General features: G+C 41.3%; 1 protein-coding gene across 6 annotated transcripts in view; it reads right to left on the bottom strand.

The window, feature by feature from the left end:
* The window catches only part of SLC66A2 (solute carrier family 66 member 2), a 97,620-nt gene that overhangs the window by 49,042 nt on the left and 29,800 nt on the right, over positions 1–18,778 (bottom strand). For 2 of the 6 annotated variants that reach the window (XM_053249467.1, XM_053249468.1), the window contains one exon: positions 110–153. The exons of the other annotated variants lie outside the window; for them this stretch is intronic. In XM_053249467.1, the coding sequence (XP_053105442.1) occupies positions 110–153 (44 nt within the window). The remainder of the gene's footprint in view (positions 1–109; positions 154–18,778) is intronic. 6 annotated transcript variants of the gene reach the window in all.

Raw genomic sequence — 18,778 nt, 5'->3', positions numbered from 1 at the left:
CTTTTCTTCAAGGCACACTCAGTTCAGTATTGAAGCTCACTTAAGGAGAAAAGCACATGGGAGGACAGATGAGAGAGGAAGGTAAGCTGTGGGCAAGAGGAGGGCTCACCTCTGTTGGTCTAGAAGTCAGGCTTCCCACTTCGGGCCCATGACCTAAATTTAAACAAGCAGATCTATCATCATAACTAGGAGCCAAACTAGAAAGGATGTTGAACATATTCTCTAGTTTTGTTTTTGATTTTTTTTTTTTAACTTCAAAGTAGCATTGTGTGGGAGCTCAATCCAAATCAGAAGCATACTGGAGTAGAAGGTATTTAATCTTTTCCCTCTGGACCATTTTCCTGCTGAGAATTCCCCCCACACAAAAGCGATGGGCTCCCAAAGATGAGCTGATGATGCAGACGCTAAGTGAGTAAAGAGACTGCTTTTAAAGTGGTGGATCTCTTATATTAAGCAGAGGGAGAATAAACTGTCCCTATGCAGCCCCAGTGCAGCATCCTTCCAGGGGTGGTTGTTGGTGTCTGTGAGCTCTTTTGGGACAGGAAACCATCTTATTCCTTCTTCTATGTAAGCCACTTTGAGAACTAGTAGTAGTAGCAGTAGCAGCAGCAGATGCACCACCACCACCACCTCCTCCTCTTGTAATGGTTAATTCCCAATGGACTGTTCTAAGAAGTTGAGAGTATTAATGTATTCATTTTGCAAAACATCAGAATTAAAAAGGGGGGAAAATAGATTTAGTTTTGTCAACTGTTAAAATGTTTAAGCCAAACAATTTTTTTAAATAAATAGAAGATAGTTGTTTACTATTTAGACCCAAGGATAATAGCTGTAAATTATGAAACTTGTGTTGCAAAAATGAAAAACTATTTGGGAAAACTAAATACATTTTTAAATGGAGTTTTATTATCAAATCAATCTTTATTAAGGTCATAGACCAGCCTAAAGTAAAAGACATAATTGATTTCAAACAGTAAGAGGGTTTTTTGTATGCCATAATAGGCAAATGAAACATAAAAAGGCAAGAGAGATAAACTGCAAAGTTGCAAATACTAGACTGGAAGTAATGCAGTTACAAAATTATAAAATTGTAATAGTATAAAAGCTGTAAAAGGCTGTAAGAGTATTTGGCCCCTAAAACATAAAGGCATAGGAATCATAAAAGGCATGAGTGATAAAACTGCAGCACAGCAAGACTATGAAGCTATAAAATTGTAGAAATATAAAAGCTATATTGATTATGAAACTGTTAAAAATATGGGACTATATAACTGAAGGGCTGGATGAGCGCAAGTCTTTCAAGAGGCAATCTGTGTTGGCAAGTGGTGACTATGCTGGAGAATCTGGGCCAAGCTATAACTGTAGGGAACAGTCCCCAAATAGCAAAACAAAACCAGTTTGGTGAGAAAGCAGCAAAGCCAGAGGTCTTGAGACAGTTCTTTAGTATTGAAGAACAACAAGGATTTATTTAAAGAAAAGGTAACAAATGAATGTGAGAAGGCCTGCAACTTAATTTCACCTGTAGTCCATGGCTGAAGAGAGAGACCAAAACAGCCAGCCATCTCTGGAGAGACATAATGGAGACTAACACTGAAAGAATAAAGAGGGGAGGAGTCCAACACTTTTATCTATGACCCTAAACACCTCCCCCCACAATGGTCACCATGAGACATGGCAGCTGAGAGCTGATACTGCCATGGTCCTAACTCCAACACTCCTCACTGGCTTGTGCTACTGTCTATAAATCCCAATTTCTCTCTCAAGGTTCTGAAACTATTCCTGGGCAATGGCTTAGTTAGCACATCTGCTACCATTTGTTCTCTTGGACAATGCACCAATTTTACAAGTCTTTTGTGTGTGTGTGTGTGTGTGTGTGTGTGTGTGTGTATCCCATACTTAATGATATTTTGTTTCAATGTGTTTTGTTCTAAATTTAATTTTCTCCATTTATTATTTACTTATTTATTGCATTTATAGATCATCCCATCCAAAGGCTCTGGGTGGTGCACAATTTGTGAGGTCTGGATGCATCTTTGATTATCCTCGAACATCTCAGTGGGTTTTGGTTCGTCTATGTTGAAATCTGACATTAGCTTGTGCAGCCACGCCACTTCTTGACAAGCTTGACTGGCAGATACATATTCTGCCTCTGTAGATGAGATAACAACTATTGATTGCTTGCAGCTACACCAACTGACTGCTCCACCACCTCCAGAGAATACATAACCACAGCTTGACTTCCAGTTTGTTTAATCCTCAGCCCAGTCCACATCCCTATAACCTACTAATATGGCAACTTTAATTTTAGATGGATTGTCCCTTTTAGGTATCTGCCTAGTTTCTTTACTGCAGTCCAGTCATCTTTGCTAAGTGTGCTTACTTTCCTACTCGAGATTCCCACAGATGCAACTATATCCAGTCTTATCATAGCTACATATAAAAGTTTTCCAATCGCTGTCAACTCACTGTTGTCTGGCAAAAATTCACTCTCCTCTTGTTTTAGGTAACCTGTTTCCTAGGTTTACTCATTTCTTTGGCCTCTGTAAGTCCCAAATACTCTAGTAAACCATTTATTTTCTGTTTTTGGTTAAGCAAATAGCTTCCATCCTTTTCTCTCTGTGTATCCCAAGATAGTGTGAAATAGGCCCAAGTTCTTTTACTTCTATCTCACTATTCAGGTGCTTTATTATTTCAAGGCTGTCCTCTCTATTTCCATAACAAATCATCTCGAGTACAGGCGAGGGTCAACCTTTCCTTGGGTAAATCCCTCATTGACTAGCAACTGGTTTAATTTGACATTCCAGGCTCTTGCAGCCTGCTTTAGTCCATAAATACTTTTCTGCAGATTGCATACAAGTTTTTCTTTACTAGGTTCCACAAACCCTGGAGGCTGTTCCAAATAAATAATTCTTTGAAGTCTCCATGAAAAAATGAAGTTTTCACATCTATGTGATCCACTTGCATTTTCTTTGCTGCTGAAATGCTTAGGGGTGTCCTTACTGAGGTGTGTTTTACAATGGAGGCAAATGTCTCATAATCTTCCCCATATATTTGCAAGAATCCCTTTCTCACTTTATAATGCTGGACATCTCCTTCTCCATTTTGCTTAATTTAGAAAATCCACTTGCATCCCTACATTCTTTCTTCACTCAGGTAGCTGTGAGTGTCCATGTGTTATTTTTGTGCAATGATTCCATTTCTTTTTTCACAGCTTCCTTTCAGTTTTGTGCTTCAGTCGCAGGTAAATTATCAGTTTCTTTCTGCATGCTTGGTTCTTGAAACCTTTTCCCTTTGCAATGTAGGAAAGTTTCTTAGACGGAACTCTTTTACAGTATTTTGTTGTGTTGAACGCTGCACCATTTGTTTGTCATCCACATTCACTTCTGCTGAATCGCTGCCAAGTATAAAACTTACAGTGGATCCTTCTTTTTGGTCATATTGCCTTGATTCTTTCTCCAACTGAAAATTGGGCTCTAAGTTTGGCAGTTCACTAGTAATTGGTTTTTCATTTTCACTGAAGTATGCTATATTGCATATTTTAATTGTTTCTGTGGCAAGATCTAAAATCCTATATCCTTTACATCCAATGGAATAGCCAACAAGTATTCTTTCCTCCGATCTACAGTTGAGTTTGGTCCTTTTGGCTTTTGGTATATAGGTGTATGCTTTAGATCTAAACACTCTTATATGACTCAAAGTGGGCTAGTTTCCATGCCATAACTCATGTGGCATTGTTCCTGTGGCCTTTGTTGGCAATCTGTTTTGCAGGAAAGTAGCAATCATCACTGCCTCTCCCCAAAATTTAGTAGCCAAACCCGCATCTACAAGCATGCATCTGGTCATTTCCATAAGAGAACAGTTCTTTCTTTCTGCCACTCCATTTTGCTCCAGAGTATAAGGAACAGTCTTTTGATGTTCAATGCCCTCCTCCTTTAGGAACCTTACGATATTCCCAGTGTATTTGCCACCACTGTCAGTGTGAAGGATCTGTGACTTTCTCCCAAACCATTATTTACTCTTGCAATGTATTCTTTTAGTCTTTCTAGTACTTGTCCCTTTTCATTTAGCTGGTATGTATATGTGTGTCTAGAATGTCTGCCTCAGTATATGGCAGTTTCCTATGTTCCTATGTTAATAACATATGTATTCCCTCCTGATGTATTAACTTGCATAGGTCCACAAACATCACTATGAATCAGATCCAAAGGACGCTGTGTTTCTCTTTCTTTGCATGGAAGAAAAGCAGGCTGTGTTGCCTTTGCTATTATACAGCATACACACTTTGATTCAGTGTTGCTAGCGGCTATTTTTAAACCCTTTAGCAAATCCAACTTTTCAGCCTGACATTTTGGCATCTCTATGGCCTAACCTTCTGTACCGCAAATTCAGACATCCTTTGTGTGTGCATTCCTTCACAGTTTTGGCCTTTTCAGTCACACATTCTACTTCAAACAATCCATTTGCTTGTAAAACTGCTTTCATAAGCAATTCCTGTTTATAAGTAATGAAACAGTGTCTTCCTTTAGATTTTACTTCATAACCCTTTTCTGTAGCATACTTTACAGAGACCTGTTTCTGGAGGAGGCACATACAAAGCTTCTTCAATTGTTAATCCAATGGTTTCTCCTTTCTCCAGTTTGCAGAGCAACTGTGCAGATCCTTTCCCTTCTGCATACATCAGTTTTCCATCTGCCAAATACATTGGGATTTTACAACTTGTATCTGGGTTTATAAGTCTCTCCCTTTCTTTAATCAGGTTGCTTGTAGCACCTGAGTCAATGCAAATGCCACTGCTGCATTTCTCAGACTTGGTTTCCAAAATTTTATCTGTTCTTGCAAGGAACAGATAACGCTTTGCTTATTTAAACCTTTGCTTATTAGCTTTAGTCCCTGATTACTTGTAAATTCTGTGCTCTGTGTTCCCAGATGACTCACTCTCTTTGCAACTTTGTTTTGCTTGGCTTTTGTCTGCAAAATCTTTATTCTTGAGACACTTATTCTGCAAGTGTTTGGGGCTTCTACAAATAAAGCATTTCCTATTTCTTTGCAAGGTTCTAAATGCATTTTCTTCACTTTTCTTTGGTTGCCTATCATCCCTTCTGCACAAATCAAAGTCCTCAAGATGGTTAATTACAAATTGTAAGTCTGCATCCTCCTTGATTTCCAAGGCACTAGTCACATTATCAAAGTAATATGGCAAACTATTAAACAGCAATCCTATCAAAACTGCATCTGGCATGAATACTTCTTAGGCTTGCAGTTGCCTAGATATTTCTAACATTTCATTTACATGCTTGGACAGATTTTCTCCTTCTCTAAGTCTTTTATTGCTCAGTTTATGCACTTTGGAAACCAGACTTCCTACTATACAAACCCTTCTGAGTTTCCCACATGTTCTTTGCATTTCTTTGTCTCTTAGATGCACTAAAATGTGGTCACTCAGCGCCAAACAAATCATTCCTAATGCCTTTTCATCTGCTCTGTCCCATCTGCCTTTTCATCTGCTCTGTTTTGGCTCCTTTCCTGCATTGGCAGGATGCTGGGTGTGCAGAACACTGCCACGTCCATGACTCTTGAGGAGCATCTCCATCTTGAAAGACCAGAGCTCATACTCGGGACCCAGAGGCACACTAACCCCCAAACATTGGGGACCCGGTCTGGTCCTCCAAGGTCCGGGGGAGCCTCCAAATGGCTGGGGTCCTCCAGTAGCTGAGCCACCTCGCAGCTGCCCCACCAAAGCTCTGCTTTAAAAAAAAAAAAAGTATTACCACGGCTGAGGGGTAGCTGCTGGAGGGAGAAGTGGAGCAGTCCTTTTCCCTTCTCTCCCCTTCCCCTGGCGGCAGTGGGGTAGGAGCGGGAGACACGCTGGCCCAATCCATTCGGGCTAGCGTCTTTAAGCAACTGCAAGGTGTGCCTGCGCAGTTGTGATTGTCACAAGCCTGTGATGTCATGGGCTTGCGGCGATCTCTAAACTGCGCAGGCGCTCCTCACAGTTGCTTAAAGACACTGACCCAAAGGGATGGGGCCAGTGCCTCTCCTGCCTTCACAGCACCACCGCCACCCGGGTGAGGGGGAAAAGGGGAAAGGACTGCTTGGCTCCCCCTCCAGCAGCCAATCGGCAAGATTTTTTTTTTTAAGTGGAGCTTTGGGAGGGCCTTGTGGGGGGGGGGGGCTGACATCTGGGCAGTCCGGGTGCCCAATTTACCTTGGTGCACCTCTGTCAGGACCTTGCAGCTTTTCAATCATCTGGAATCCTTGTGCTGTCTCCATTTTCAAAGCTTTTCTCTTTGCTTTGCATTTTACTCCCTAGGCTTTTCTCTTTTATTTACTGGCTCCTGGGCCCATAACCCTTTGTAGGGGAAGGGTGGCAATTCAGTTCCCAAATAGCAGGGCAAAACCAGTTTGGTGAGAATGCAGCAAAGCCAGAGGTCTTGAGACAGTTTTTTAGTATTGAAGAACTACAAGGATTTATTTAAAGAAAAGGTTACAAACAAATGTGAAAAAGCCTGCAGCTTAATTTCAGCTGTAGCTCATGGCCGAAGAGAGAGACCAAAACAAAAAGCCATCTCTGGAGAGACAAAATGGAGATTAACACTGGAAGAACAAAGAGCGGAGAAGTCCAACACTTTTATCCATGACCCTAAAAAAAAACTCAGTGATCACTATGAGACATTGCGGCTGAGAGCTGATGCTGCCAGAGTCCTAGCTCCAACAATAATAGCTAGGATCCACTACCTATCAGCATCCGACAGATGTTGGATGCTACCACACAGAACCTGGTGGGGTTTTCTTGTATTTTAACTTTTCTAAACCGCCTTGCGGTGACTTATGAAAGTTGTTATAAAACTTGAATAAAATTGAATAATAAAAATTTAACTAATTTTTGTTTGTTTGTTTGTTTGTTTGCTATAGAGCTTTTATGGCTTTTCTTTATAAGCATTTGACTGAACTGGAAATCCAGAGAATATGAGTTTGTTATGGAAGAGGGCAGAGAGGAAAAAAGTGTTTGCAAGAAGTTGAATTGCAAGTACTATACAACTAACCTTTGTTGTGTTAAGGCTGCATATTACATTAATTAATTAAAGAGAAGATACTACAGAACTATGGTCATAATTAGATAGTTTATCTCCATTCAGTCCGCATGATTTTTAATAACTTCCACTTATCAAAGATCACAATAATTTCCTTCCAAAATATGCTTTCTTAAATGTATAAATTATCTATATTTTATGCCAATCATTTTAGTAATTACTGTATTTTGTATGATTTTCTTCCAAAAGTTATAAGTATGAGATATCACATTACATAGGAAGCTGCCATATACTGAGTCAGGCTATTGGTCCATCTAGCTCAGTACTGTCTACACAGACCGGCAGCGGCTTCTCCAAGGTTGCAGGCAGGAATCTCTCTCAGTCCTATCTTGGAGATGCCAGGGAGGGAACTTGAGACCTAGATGCTCTTCCCAGAGCAGGCTCCATCCCCCAAGGGGAATTTCTTACAGTGCACACACTTCTAGCTTCCCTTTCATATGCAACCAGGGTGGACCCTGCTTAGCTAAGGGGTCAAGTCATTCTTGCTACTACAAGACCAGTTCTCACATTCATTTCTTTCTCTCATCAATTCCTTTACGTATTGTAAGTCTAATATTAGAAATGCTACAGTAACACCAGTTATATGCAATATAATAAGCCCTTGGATATAAGAACATGTTGTTTGGCCTTTTTTTGCTTCTTTACACTTTCTTTTAACTCTTGAAGCGGTTTCCTCACTTACACAGACAGACAGTTTGAAAGTCTAAAAGCATCCTCAAGTGGTCAGAAACAGCAATTGCAGCTTTTCTAGCTGTTTAAAAGTACTGAAATAAAGTTACTTCTGGAGGGTAGCTGCATTAACCTAACATAGCAGCTAAAAAGTGTTTTGTGACACCTTAAAGACTAACTCTGTTTGATGAAGTGGACTGTATACCATGAAAGCTTATATTACAGATGCCAAAAGACTCTTTCTTGATAGCAGGTTAGCTTTTTTAGTCTTTTCCATTTCAGTCTCACACATACACAAAATGTACTGTATTATCCACACTTAACTGTTCCTTTCTAATAAATGGCCTTTATAGGGTATTGCCCGATCAGCACTTACATAATGAACAGTTCCACAATGATCACAGTTTGTTTGTTTGTTTAATTTAAGAGTGTGAGTGTGATTGCTAAAAGAATGAAAGCGGTTATGGATGGTGGCTACTTGAGAACCCTCTTGTGGAGAGTTTCTTTTCTGTGACCTGGGGGTTTGTATGAAGTCAGAACAGTGGTATTTGCAAATCCATAATGCACTCGCCAGACCCCTACCAAACAAGAATTGATCTTTCAGTGCCAAATTTTAAAAATTAAAAAAAAGGTCACTGCTGCCCATGCCATGGACTTACGTTAGGCTGCCTCTCTACAATTTAAAAGCAAGTGTGCTGATCTACAAACCTAGCTTCATGCATATGTATCACAAAGCACGCCCAATGCTTCAGCCCAGCTCTGCACTTTCATACCATTAGCCACTTGGGCAACAGAGGAGGGGGGAATAAATTGGTCAGTGAGTGGAAATGATTATATGAATATGTGGTAAGAGGGAATGAAGGGGCATGAGTAAAATCGTCACCTTGTTCTGAGACAGACTTCTTATAAATCAGTGCAGACATTACTACAAACAGGCTAATCCACAAACCAAAGGTTCTCAAACTTGGATTTCCAGATGTTAGACTACGACTCCCATCATCCCCACTCAATGGCCTTTAGCCACTGGGGATGATGGAAGTTGTAGTCCAACAACATCTGGGGATCCAAGTTTGAGAACCCCTTCCATAACTAACTGCTCACTCAAGTGAATGCTAACATCCAATCTGGAAAAATACTGAGGCTATTATCACGCACACCCTAACTCAAGCTAGTGAAGCCCAGCCTGGGATGAACTGCACATGCAAACTGCCAGGATCAGGCCCAATCCCAGCAAGTCTGTGCCACCAAGCCCCACTTTTAAACCCAGCTTTTAGCAAGGATTAAGGGCTCGTGTGAGCCCTTAACCTAGGCTCTGGGATTGTGTGTTCATTGGGGCTATGTTCAACCCCAGCAGACACAAAGACAGGCTCCTAGAGTGCTGTGGCCATCTCCTGGGGGAATCCCCCAATACATTTCGCATATCATGCAGTGCATTGTGAGGCTGGAACCAGGATTGTGGGATTGTCTGGGAGCACAGTCCATGCTCCCAGGAACAGACCAGTGCTCGTCTGGGGGAAAGGTGAGTTCCACCAGCCTCACCGCCAAGCCCCACCCTGCCTGCCCAGTCATGTGAACAACTACATTGTCTACTACAATCAAAAGGAGTGAAAGCTTCAAGATGCAAGTTTTCTAATCGTGGAAGTAGCCTCTGCAATCTTTTGTGGTTCCCATGTCATGAGTTAACTGAATTGTGGTGAGAGGGAAACAGTATATTTGTGCAGATCCAGAGCTCATCTGCCACCTGTGTCAAAAATAGCCCACAGACCACCTAGAAAATAATGTGAGTAAACCACACTGTTTTGTATATGAAGAGTGCAACCACCAATATTAAGAAATACTAGCTGGGCTGAGCACAGAGCATCTGCACCTCTAGTTTCCCCGGCCGTCCACCACCACTGCCGCCATTTTGTTTCCCGCCTCACCCGCACCACCTCTTTCCTCTCCCCCTGCCGGGAGCTGACTCACAAACTCCTCGCAAACTCTCGCAAGAGCTGCCACGTATGGGATTAGTGACGGGTATGCCTTAGAGAAAAATATAGAGATTAGTTACATAAGAAGCTTCAGAAAGTTCCTGCCCTCAGCAGAAGGGATAAGAAAACAGAGTTAGCTTGATGACCCTGTCATTCAATTCCTTTCTCCATCTTCTGCCTTTTGTACAGTTTCAGAGTATAGGCATCTGAAAGTAAAGAACCAGGTTGAAACCCAGGAGACGACATGCTCAGCTCTGACTCGTTTTGGAAGTCTACCCCACTCCACCCCGCAAATCAAAAATCCACAACCCGAATATGAGTGCAAGCCCCAATTAGCAACAGGAAAGCCCCATCTGACTTCAAGATACTGAGGGAATCATGGTGGGCTCTCCACCCTGCCCCATTTCACTCAGTAATGCACATATTGTCTCTTAATATTCTGTCTTCAATTAACACAAAAGCACAGCAAGGTATAAAAAACATAAAAATCATTTTGAAGCTCAGTGTAGGACCTTCCAGCACATGGTAGCAACAAGTAAATCCATTACAGAAATACAAGCACTTGTGATGGCACCCACTAACAAAAAGGCAGCCACATATACACAAAATTAGATGTGAGGTTAGTCTTCAAGCAGCCAGAAGCAGCAATTCTCAGAAGACAGAAACAAACTGACCCTCATTAATCTTTGCGAAATAACTAAATTAGCATTCATAACTGGAAGCTGGCTAATTATTTCAGCAGATGGCATAGATGAATGAAAGGAAATCTCTACAGGAAGTAAAGGACAGAGAATATTCACACACAGGAAAATAAGACAGCTGCCAACTGGCTGATTTTAAACCACATGGTGTTTTGTTGGTTTGGGTGTTTTTAAAGCTTGTTAGTGGGTTTGGATTTTTAAGCCATCCTTACATGTGTCTATATCTTGGAACATATATTTGAACAACAATCATTTTCACAGAGAGTTGTAGAAATCTTTGTTTGTAACCAAATGAGAAGAAATAAGACAGAAAAAGAGATGCCAAAATTAAAATAATGAATTTAGCCATGGACCTGATGGCAACATACCAAAACAATATAAAAATTAATACTTCTGATCAACAGATATAGAACTGCCAAGTTGGCAAGGCCAATACAAATGGTGCCCAGATAACCCAAGATGGAAAACTATCCTATCACAAGGATAGTTCACCATGACATCATATACTAAAACTACGCAAAAAGAAGAAAAAAGAAAATATATATATTACCTTTTTGGAACAGCAGCTTTGCTGAAGAAAGAAAGGGTATGACTGAAATCTGGATCCAGAGTACTGAGCAGCTTTGGATCCAGAAAGCTTTGCCCATAACTGGCAATCTATATCACGGATTCTCAATGTTGGGTTCCCAGATGTTATTGGACTTCAACTCCCATAATTCCCAAAGGCCACTGGGGCTGGGAGCTGAAGTCCAATAACATCTGGGGACACAACACTGAGAATCCCTGATCTATATGCATAACATTTGACCTCCTCAGTTCCCAGCTACATGCAGTGTCAGGAAACCAATGTCACATGCCCATGGAAGCGGCTGGTGTTGGACATGCTAATGCTGAACAAAGTTTGGTGCATAGGAGAGAAGATGCCCTAACGTTACTCCCCCATGTGTGGATTGCGAGTACAGACAAGGGCTTTTGGGTGGCAACCATGAGTGATGATGTACATTTGGACAACCCCCAAGGTATTCATTACTAGAGCAATGAATAATAAGCAACTTAGCATCTCAAATTCTTAGCATATCAGACAAGAGACTCCTGTTTGAAAGTCCCTTGGCAATTACCTAATCATCTGGCTATGGATGGGGTAGTCCTACATCAATAATACTCTGCCACTGAGCAGATTTTAGCTTGCCTCGTGCTGAACCAATACATAACTAGGGCTGTAAGCATGAACAAGTGCTTTAATTGTGTTCGACAGCACTGTTGTAAACACTGTGTGCATTGTCTCTTGATTCGGAGAATGGTTTTTTAGGATGATCGTTCATGTACATTACATGCTTGTTATTTATCATCATAAACCTTCTTTAAACTATCACTGGCATGAAGATCATTGAAATAATGAACTGGATAAAAATCAACACCATAGCAGTTAAAAAAAATTATGAACAGCTCTGTAGATAAGAGAAAGTTTGTTCACTATTTTTGCAGTGGGAGACTTGCTCTTCATGAAAACCACCAACACTAATGTGTTTCCCTTTGAAAAATAGGAAGCTACATACCCATTAGCATAAGCAAATCTAGACAGTGGCTTTCAGAACATAGTGCCAGATAAAAGCTTTCTCCTTGTGTTTGGGACACTGGGGAAAGAAGGAAGCCATCAGTGACACTAAGTGGTTTGCTGGATTGCTGACAAATATGCTCAAGAGGGAGCCCAAAAGGCACAGGGAAAAGGTTCAGCTTCTGATTCACAGGCAATGCCAAATGACAGCTTCAATATCATCTGCCAGTTTTACTGCAATTCTGTTCATATTAACCACAAGGAATTTTGTTGTGGTCTCTAAATAGCTTTCTAACTAGTAGTAATGATTTGCAAAGTTAACTGATATTCAGATTCGGTTGTACACAGCATACTTTGAGTTTACTATACATCTTTGCAGAAGGATACAAGCAGTGTTCCCTGTAACAAGGATCCCCAGATGTTTTTGACTACAACTCCCAGAATCCCCAGCTGCAATGGATTTTGCTTGGGGATTATGGGAATTGTAGTCAACAACATCTGGGAATTCCTCTTAGAGGGAACATGGATACAATCTACCTAAGTTGATTTTAGGAAAATACATACTGTATTTTAAAATGTTTTGTGCAACATCCAGCCAAACATCCTTGCTATTTAAAAGAAAATATATATATAAACCAATTTCAATATATACGCTACTTCAGTGCAACTAACTGAGTACTGACAAAAATGTATAGAATCAGGCAGGGAATAACTCAAAGAATAATCCACTTTAATTGAATTGTAGTTCCTTCCAGCCCTTCTTGAACCCAGGACAGAAAAGCTGCTATCACAGGAAGATCCTTGCATTGACACTTCTCAGGCATCAAAGGAAGGAATCTCAAGTGACCTGACCTGTTCTTGTGTCTTTGTGCTTATGTTGTACTTCTGTCAATATGTTGTGCTTGTGTCTTTAAGGGAGGTCAAGGGGGCTGGACTATCTAGTGACTTTCATCCTGAAGTTATCCACGCCCATTGCCATTCTTCTGCATCTAGACCATCTTCTCCTGCTGGATTAAATTGACTGATGCAGTTATTTTCCCTTTCTTTATTAGTCTGGAATGTTGGGACACTTAATCCCAAACTAAGAGAGCCAGACTTTTTATCCTTTATCTCGGGTTTTGATTTGTTAGCTTTCCAGGAGACTTGGATGAGGGGTGATATCTACTTACCTGGTTACTCTTCCTTTATTTTGAATGCTACTCTTGGGCCAGGGGGTGTTAGACTAGTTGGGGGTATTGTAGTTTTGGTGTCCTCTACGCTCCATTATAAAGCTAACATAATTGAATCTCTAGAATCAGAGGCCTTGGCTGTGTTTTTTAATGTGGACATTTTAAATTTATTTTGATAAATGTTTATGTTCCTCCAGCTAGCTCTCATTCTTATAAGGAGAACTCGTGGACCAAGTTGGAGAAATTTATTGCAAATATTTGAACCACTTTTAGTAATATTCATCTGATTTTGGTGAGGGATTTTAATGTGCGAGTGGGTCCAGATGACGCCACTACTTTTGGGAAATATCATTTTCCACTTCTCTCCCCAACTCCTTTTTCGCTTTTGGTTAGACAATCAAAAGACACTAGGTGTGATTTTCGGGGATTTAATCTCTTGCTACTGGCCATGAAGGAGGATTTATGGCTGCTTAATGGCTCAGCTCCTTCGGATTTTCCGGCAGAATATACGCATTGGGTGGGTGCCAAACCATCTTTAATCGATTATGTTGCCGTTTCCTCCAGTATGTTGTCAAGGGTTTTGAATTTCCAGATTATCCCCAGACTTGAAAGCGATCATCACCCTATGCTTTTGAAGTTTTGGTTGGGTGTTGGCTCAAGAGGTGCAGCTGGACCAGTGGTAGGAGATTTTAGGAACACTGGTCACCAAAGATTGAGGTGGTCTGCAGAACTTGCCATACGAGTTGCTAATGTGCTTGGGTCAGCAGAGGCGTGTAGTTTACGGGAAACAATTATAACAGGATCTATTGGCTCCCAGAGGTGTTCAATGTTAGATCATTTTTCTTCAGTCTTAGCCCTGATGTGCCCAGTTTTTGTCACCTCAGTATATCCAAGTAAAAATCCAAATCACGCCAAGTCCTTTTCTCGTTCCTGGTTTGATCGGGATTGTTGCATTGCCAAAAGTAACACACTTAAGGCTTTTCTAACTTGTAGAGCAGCACCCTCTTTGGAAAATAGGCAAAGGACACTCTCGATGAAATCCGCCTATAAGAGGTTGCTTAGGGAGAAGAAGGCACAAGCTGCTAATAAAAACCAGCTTAATTTAATTGAGGCCGCTAAGTCTAACAATCAGTCTAAGTTTTGGAGGCTTGTTTCACCTGCTCTGTCGAAAACACCTACACTTCCAGCTTCTGTAATTCCAGCTCAGGTTTGGGAACAACATTTCCTAAAGCTTGATAGTAAGGCTGATAATATGGTTTATAATGCTGAACAACTAAGTGGAGATACTCTTAGGTGGAACCCAGTCTCCTGTTCAGAGATTGAAAAACTTATTCAGAAATTTAATAATGGCAAAGCCCCTGGTAGTGATAACATTTCTATTGAGGCTATCAGAGCGAATCTTGATAGGTGGGTCCCCGTTTTAGCCTCGCTATTTACCTATATAGACACAACTGCTAACATACCCAGCGATTGGGGCCTTGCTATAATAATTCTTCTTTATAAAAAAGGTAGGCGTGAGGACCCAGCCACCTATCGTCCCATTAGCTTACTTAATGTTATTAGTAAAATTTACGCGAGGCATCTTTTGATCAGACTTCTAGACTGGATTGAGGCAAATAACATTTTAGCTATCGAGCAGGCAGGCTTTCGGGAGGGTCATTCCACCATGGAACATGCTTTTACCCTTCAAATTCTGGCAGAGAAGTATTCTAGGTTCCCAGGTTCAGCACTTTATGTAGCATGCATTGATCTTAAAGCTGCATTTGATTCAGTTTCTAGAGAGAGACTGTGGTCTAAACTGGAAGCTCTTGGAATAGATAAAAAATTACTCAAACTTATTGTTAGTCTGCATAAGCATACTTGTCTGAAAGTTCGTTATGGCCCAACCGGACAGTTAACATCAGAAATTCCAACTTTTAGAGGAGTACGTCAGGGCTGAATACTTGCTCCTACTTTGTTCAACATCTATGTTAATTCTGTGGTTACTTGTCTGTCCACTCTCTCTATTCATCCACCAAAGTTAGCCGATAGGCACATTTCCATATTATTATATGTGGATGACATGGCTAATGTCGCAGACACCTGTAGGCCTTAAGCGTGCCCTAAGACTCTTCTCATCATTTTGTAACCAAAGTCTTAGTGTTCGCCAAGCGAGCTAGGCGTTACAATTGGTCCATACAAGGAAACAAGATTGAGCAGGTTAATTCCTTTAAATATCTAGGAATTACGTTTCACTCTGTTGGCTCTAGAAATGCCCGTTTTAACTCCATCAGACAGTCTGCTCAAATGGTTGTAAAAAAGATCAAATCTTATCATTTTACACATGGTGCTGCTTTTATACCTGCAACAGTGAGACTTTATACAGCCAAAGTACTGCCTTTGCTCTTATATGGAGCCCAACTGGGACCTGCAAGTAATTTTGCCCTACTGGAGGCTACCCAGACTAAGTTTATTAGATGCATTTTGCAAGTTCCGTGTTGTGCTCCGAATGCTGTCATCAGAAGAGAAGTTGGTCTTATTAGGTTGGAATCCTTATACTGGTGCTGTATTTTTCGATTTTGGTTAAAACTGAGTTTTGGACAGGTGGGTTTAGCCTCTTTGGCTATGAATGATGGTTTTAATTCGAGCTGGAAATGAGCTGTGTTGAGTAAATTTTCTTTTTTTGGCCTCTCCATAGAGGATTTGCATACTGTAGGAACTGAGCAAGCCAGGAAGTTAGTTAAACAACGTGTCCTGGATATAGAAGTTCAACAAGAAGGTGCATGGCTCAAGCAGGGTTTATACTTAGGGAGTCAAGCTATTAATCTTAAACCAGCTAAATACTTTGATGTGGTGCTTGTCCCTAAATTTAGACGAGCCCTCACTTTAGCACGTTTAAATGTTCTTCCTACAGCAGTATTGGATGGCAGGTTTAAGGGAGTTCCGCTATTTTTACGACTTTGCCCATGTGGCAAAGGGGTTATAGAATCCACCTCGCACATTATTCTTTATTGTGATTTTTATAGGGAACCCCGTTTAAGACTTTTATCTCCTATGTTAGACAATTTGCCTGGCCGGTCTGATGAATTTTATTTAAATTATCTTTTAACTAATGAGGACACTGATATTATTTCTGTTACGGCCAGATTTTGTTATATTATTTGTAAAATATGTACTGGTTTATTGTAAATGTTTGCTGGTCAATGACCGAATAAACTTATATTGATCTATCTTTAAGGGAAGAGGCATCTCTGATTAGTGGGCCACTGTAGTTCACCATTTCAGATGCCAGAACTGCACAAACCGTTCAATAACTTGGGAAGACCCTCACAGAGCTCTCTAAAGCTACTCAGGAATTCTCCCTTCTAAAGTCTTCTGAGGGACCTGTATGTGCTTCAGGTCCCAATCATCATTGGAAGCATCATCCCCATTTTAACGATGCTAGGTTTTGAAGCATCTCTCAGGTCTCTGTACTTTTCACATCTTCATGACAGAGATTCACTAGTTCAACTAGTATGGAGTGCTTCCCCCTCTCAAACAACTGAGGGATCTTCAGGAGCGTAGGGAGGCTTGGTGGCGGCTCGTGTGCGGCCGCCGCCGTGGCCCTGCCCCCCATGTCTGACATCAGACGCAGGGACCCGGCTAGCCACACCCCCAAATCTTACGTCAGATGTGGGGGACGTGGTCTCCCTCCCAAACAGGCCGCACAGCCCCACTTGGAGGTGAGATCGACCCACACTGCATTGGGCAGTGTGGGCCAGAGCGACTCTCCATGCCTTAAAGGCAGGGAGAGCCGTTCCAGCCACACTGCCAATGCAGCATGGGCCAATCTCTCTCCTAAATGGGGCCGCGTGGCCCCATTTAGGAGGGAGATCGATTGGCCCCACTGCATTGGAGGAAGACCAGAAGCAGCTCTCCCTGCCTTTAAGGCAAGGAGAGTCACTCCAGCTGCTCTTCCAATGCAGCGTGGGCTGATTTCAGCTCCAAATCGGGCCGCAAAGCACTGTTTGGGACCCAAATAACACTCCCGCGTCTGATGTCAGAGGCGGGGGCCGTGTCTGTGGCCACACTTGCAGCCACTAATTGGTGGCACCCTGGGTTCTTTGGACCCGTTCACTCAATGATGGCTCCGCCCCTGGGGTTCTCCCCTCCCCTGACACCAATGGCTTCCCTTTGTTGCAAGATTGTGGCTTGAAACACCAATCAAGAGCACACTCCTCCACCTTGGAACTCTACAGATCTGCAGAGTTCAAGTTGGCATGTTGAGAATTCAGGTGTCCATTTTAATAAACTGTAGCCAAATTTGTACGTTTTTTGCCCTTAAGGAGAAACATTTGGCCTTTTGTAGTTTATAGGGGCAGGTTTTGCCCAAGCACATTATTTCCACACACCTGCAGAGTCTAGAGTTTCATGCAAACCCTGAATCAAGTTACTATGATGACCCCAATAAGTGTCTTAACATTTCACAACAATTTTGTATGTAAGTTTCATACAAATATTCAGCTTATCTGTGTGCTCAACAAATTATCCATCAAGTACTACTTAGAACCTGTGGGGTTCTCCCCCAAAAATGAACATACTAGCAGCATACTTAGTTATATTTACTTATTATACCCTTCAAGCATCCAAAACGAATAATTCTTCTAACCTTGAACAAGCTAACAGAAGCTAGTTTTCAATCATGCAGCACAAAATACAACAGAAAACAAGAATGTAAATATGAAGTTAAGGAATCTCAACTCATTTTACATTCAGTAGGTTAGTAGATTTTTTGAACAGCAAATTGGTGAACAGTACTACAAGCGAATGATGAAAATCAAAGAACAAAATATAGCGAAGAGATGTAGCAAAAAGAGCTTTTGAAAAAGATGCAACAGGAAATGGTGCTTTGAAAAATAATTAAACCAATTCCTCCAATTCCAAGGTGAAGGATGGACCAACTGCATTTTTAGCTTATTTTTCAGTTAAAGCCAACTAAATGAAACTTCCTTTAGAGACAGTGGCCAGTATCCTGACAGGGTGTGCACGTAGCAATGCTGCCCACACACTCCAGGAGAGAAGTGATTTTCAAACTCTTCTTTCCTCTAAAGCCAAATGTGACTCCCAAAAATACATCCCTGAAGGTTGTGCAGCCCTCAGGGACATATTTCCAGGGTGATGTCACCATATGCTTCAGAGGGAAAGGGAGATTAATGAAAATTGTTCCTTTCCCAGAGTGTGTGCTGTGTGTTCACTGCACATGCTCTTCATTAGCTGGATGTCAGTCATAACTGCTAATGAGCACAGCGACAGCTAAAGCGAGCTAAATTTAGTAAAAGATAAACTTCTAAATATGCTTAGGTCTCTCACTGAGAGACTACAGTTTGAGGTAACATAAGATAATTATCTAGGATGACCAATTATTAATAATCACATACTCAAAGTATCATTAAACAGCTCTAATAATGAACTCACCCTAAATCACAGTAAAAAGACTTGGCCCAACGAAGGAAACTGTTGACATAAGGAAAGCAAAACACTTTGCAGCATCAAAAGCAAGTTATTCCTATTCCAGTCCTGGCTATATTGAATCTTGATATAGATTCAAGCAGAAGTATTACAGGCTTAGTTCATACATTGCCTCTGCGGCGTGGATGTTGCACAA

This window comes from Hemicordylus capensis, chromosome 4 (genome assembly GCF_027244095.1).
Source record: "Hemicordylus capensis ecotype Gifberg chromosome 4, rHemCap1.1.pri, whole genome shotgun sequence".
Taxonomy (NCBI): domain Eukaryota; kingdom Metazoa; phylum Chordata; class Lepidosauria; order Squamata; family Cordylidae; genus Hemicordylus; species Hemicordylus capensis.
This window is presented reverse-complemented; position numbering and strand designations above follow the sequence as displayed.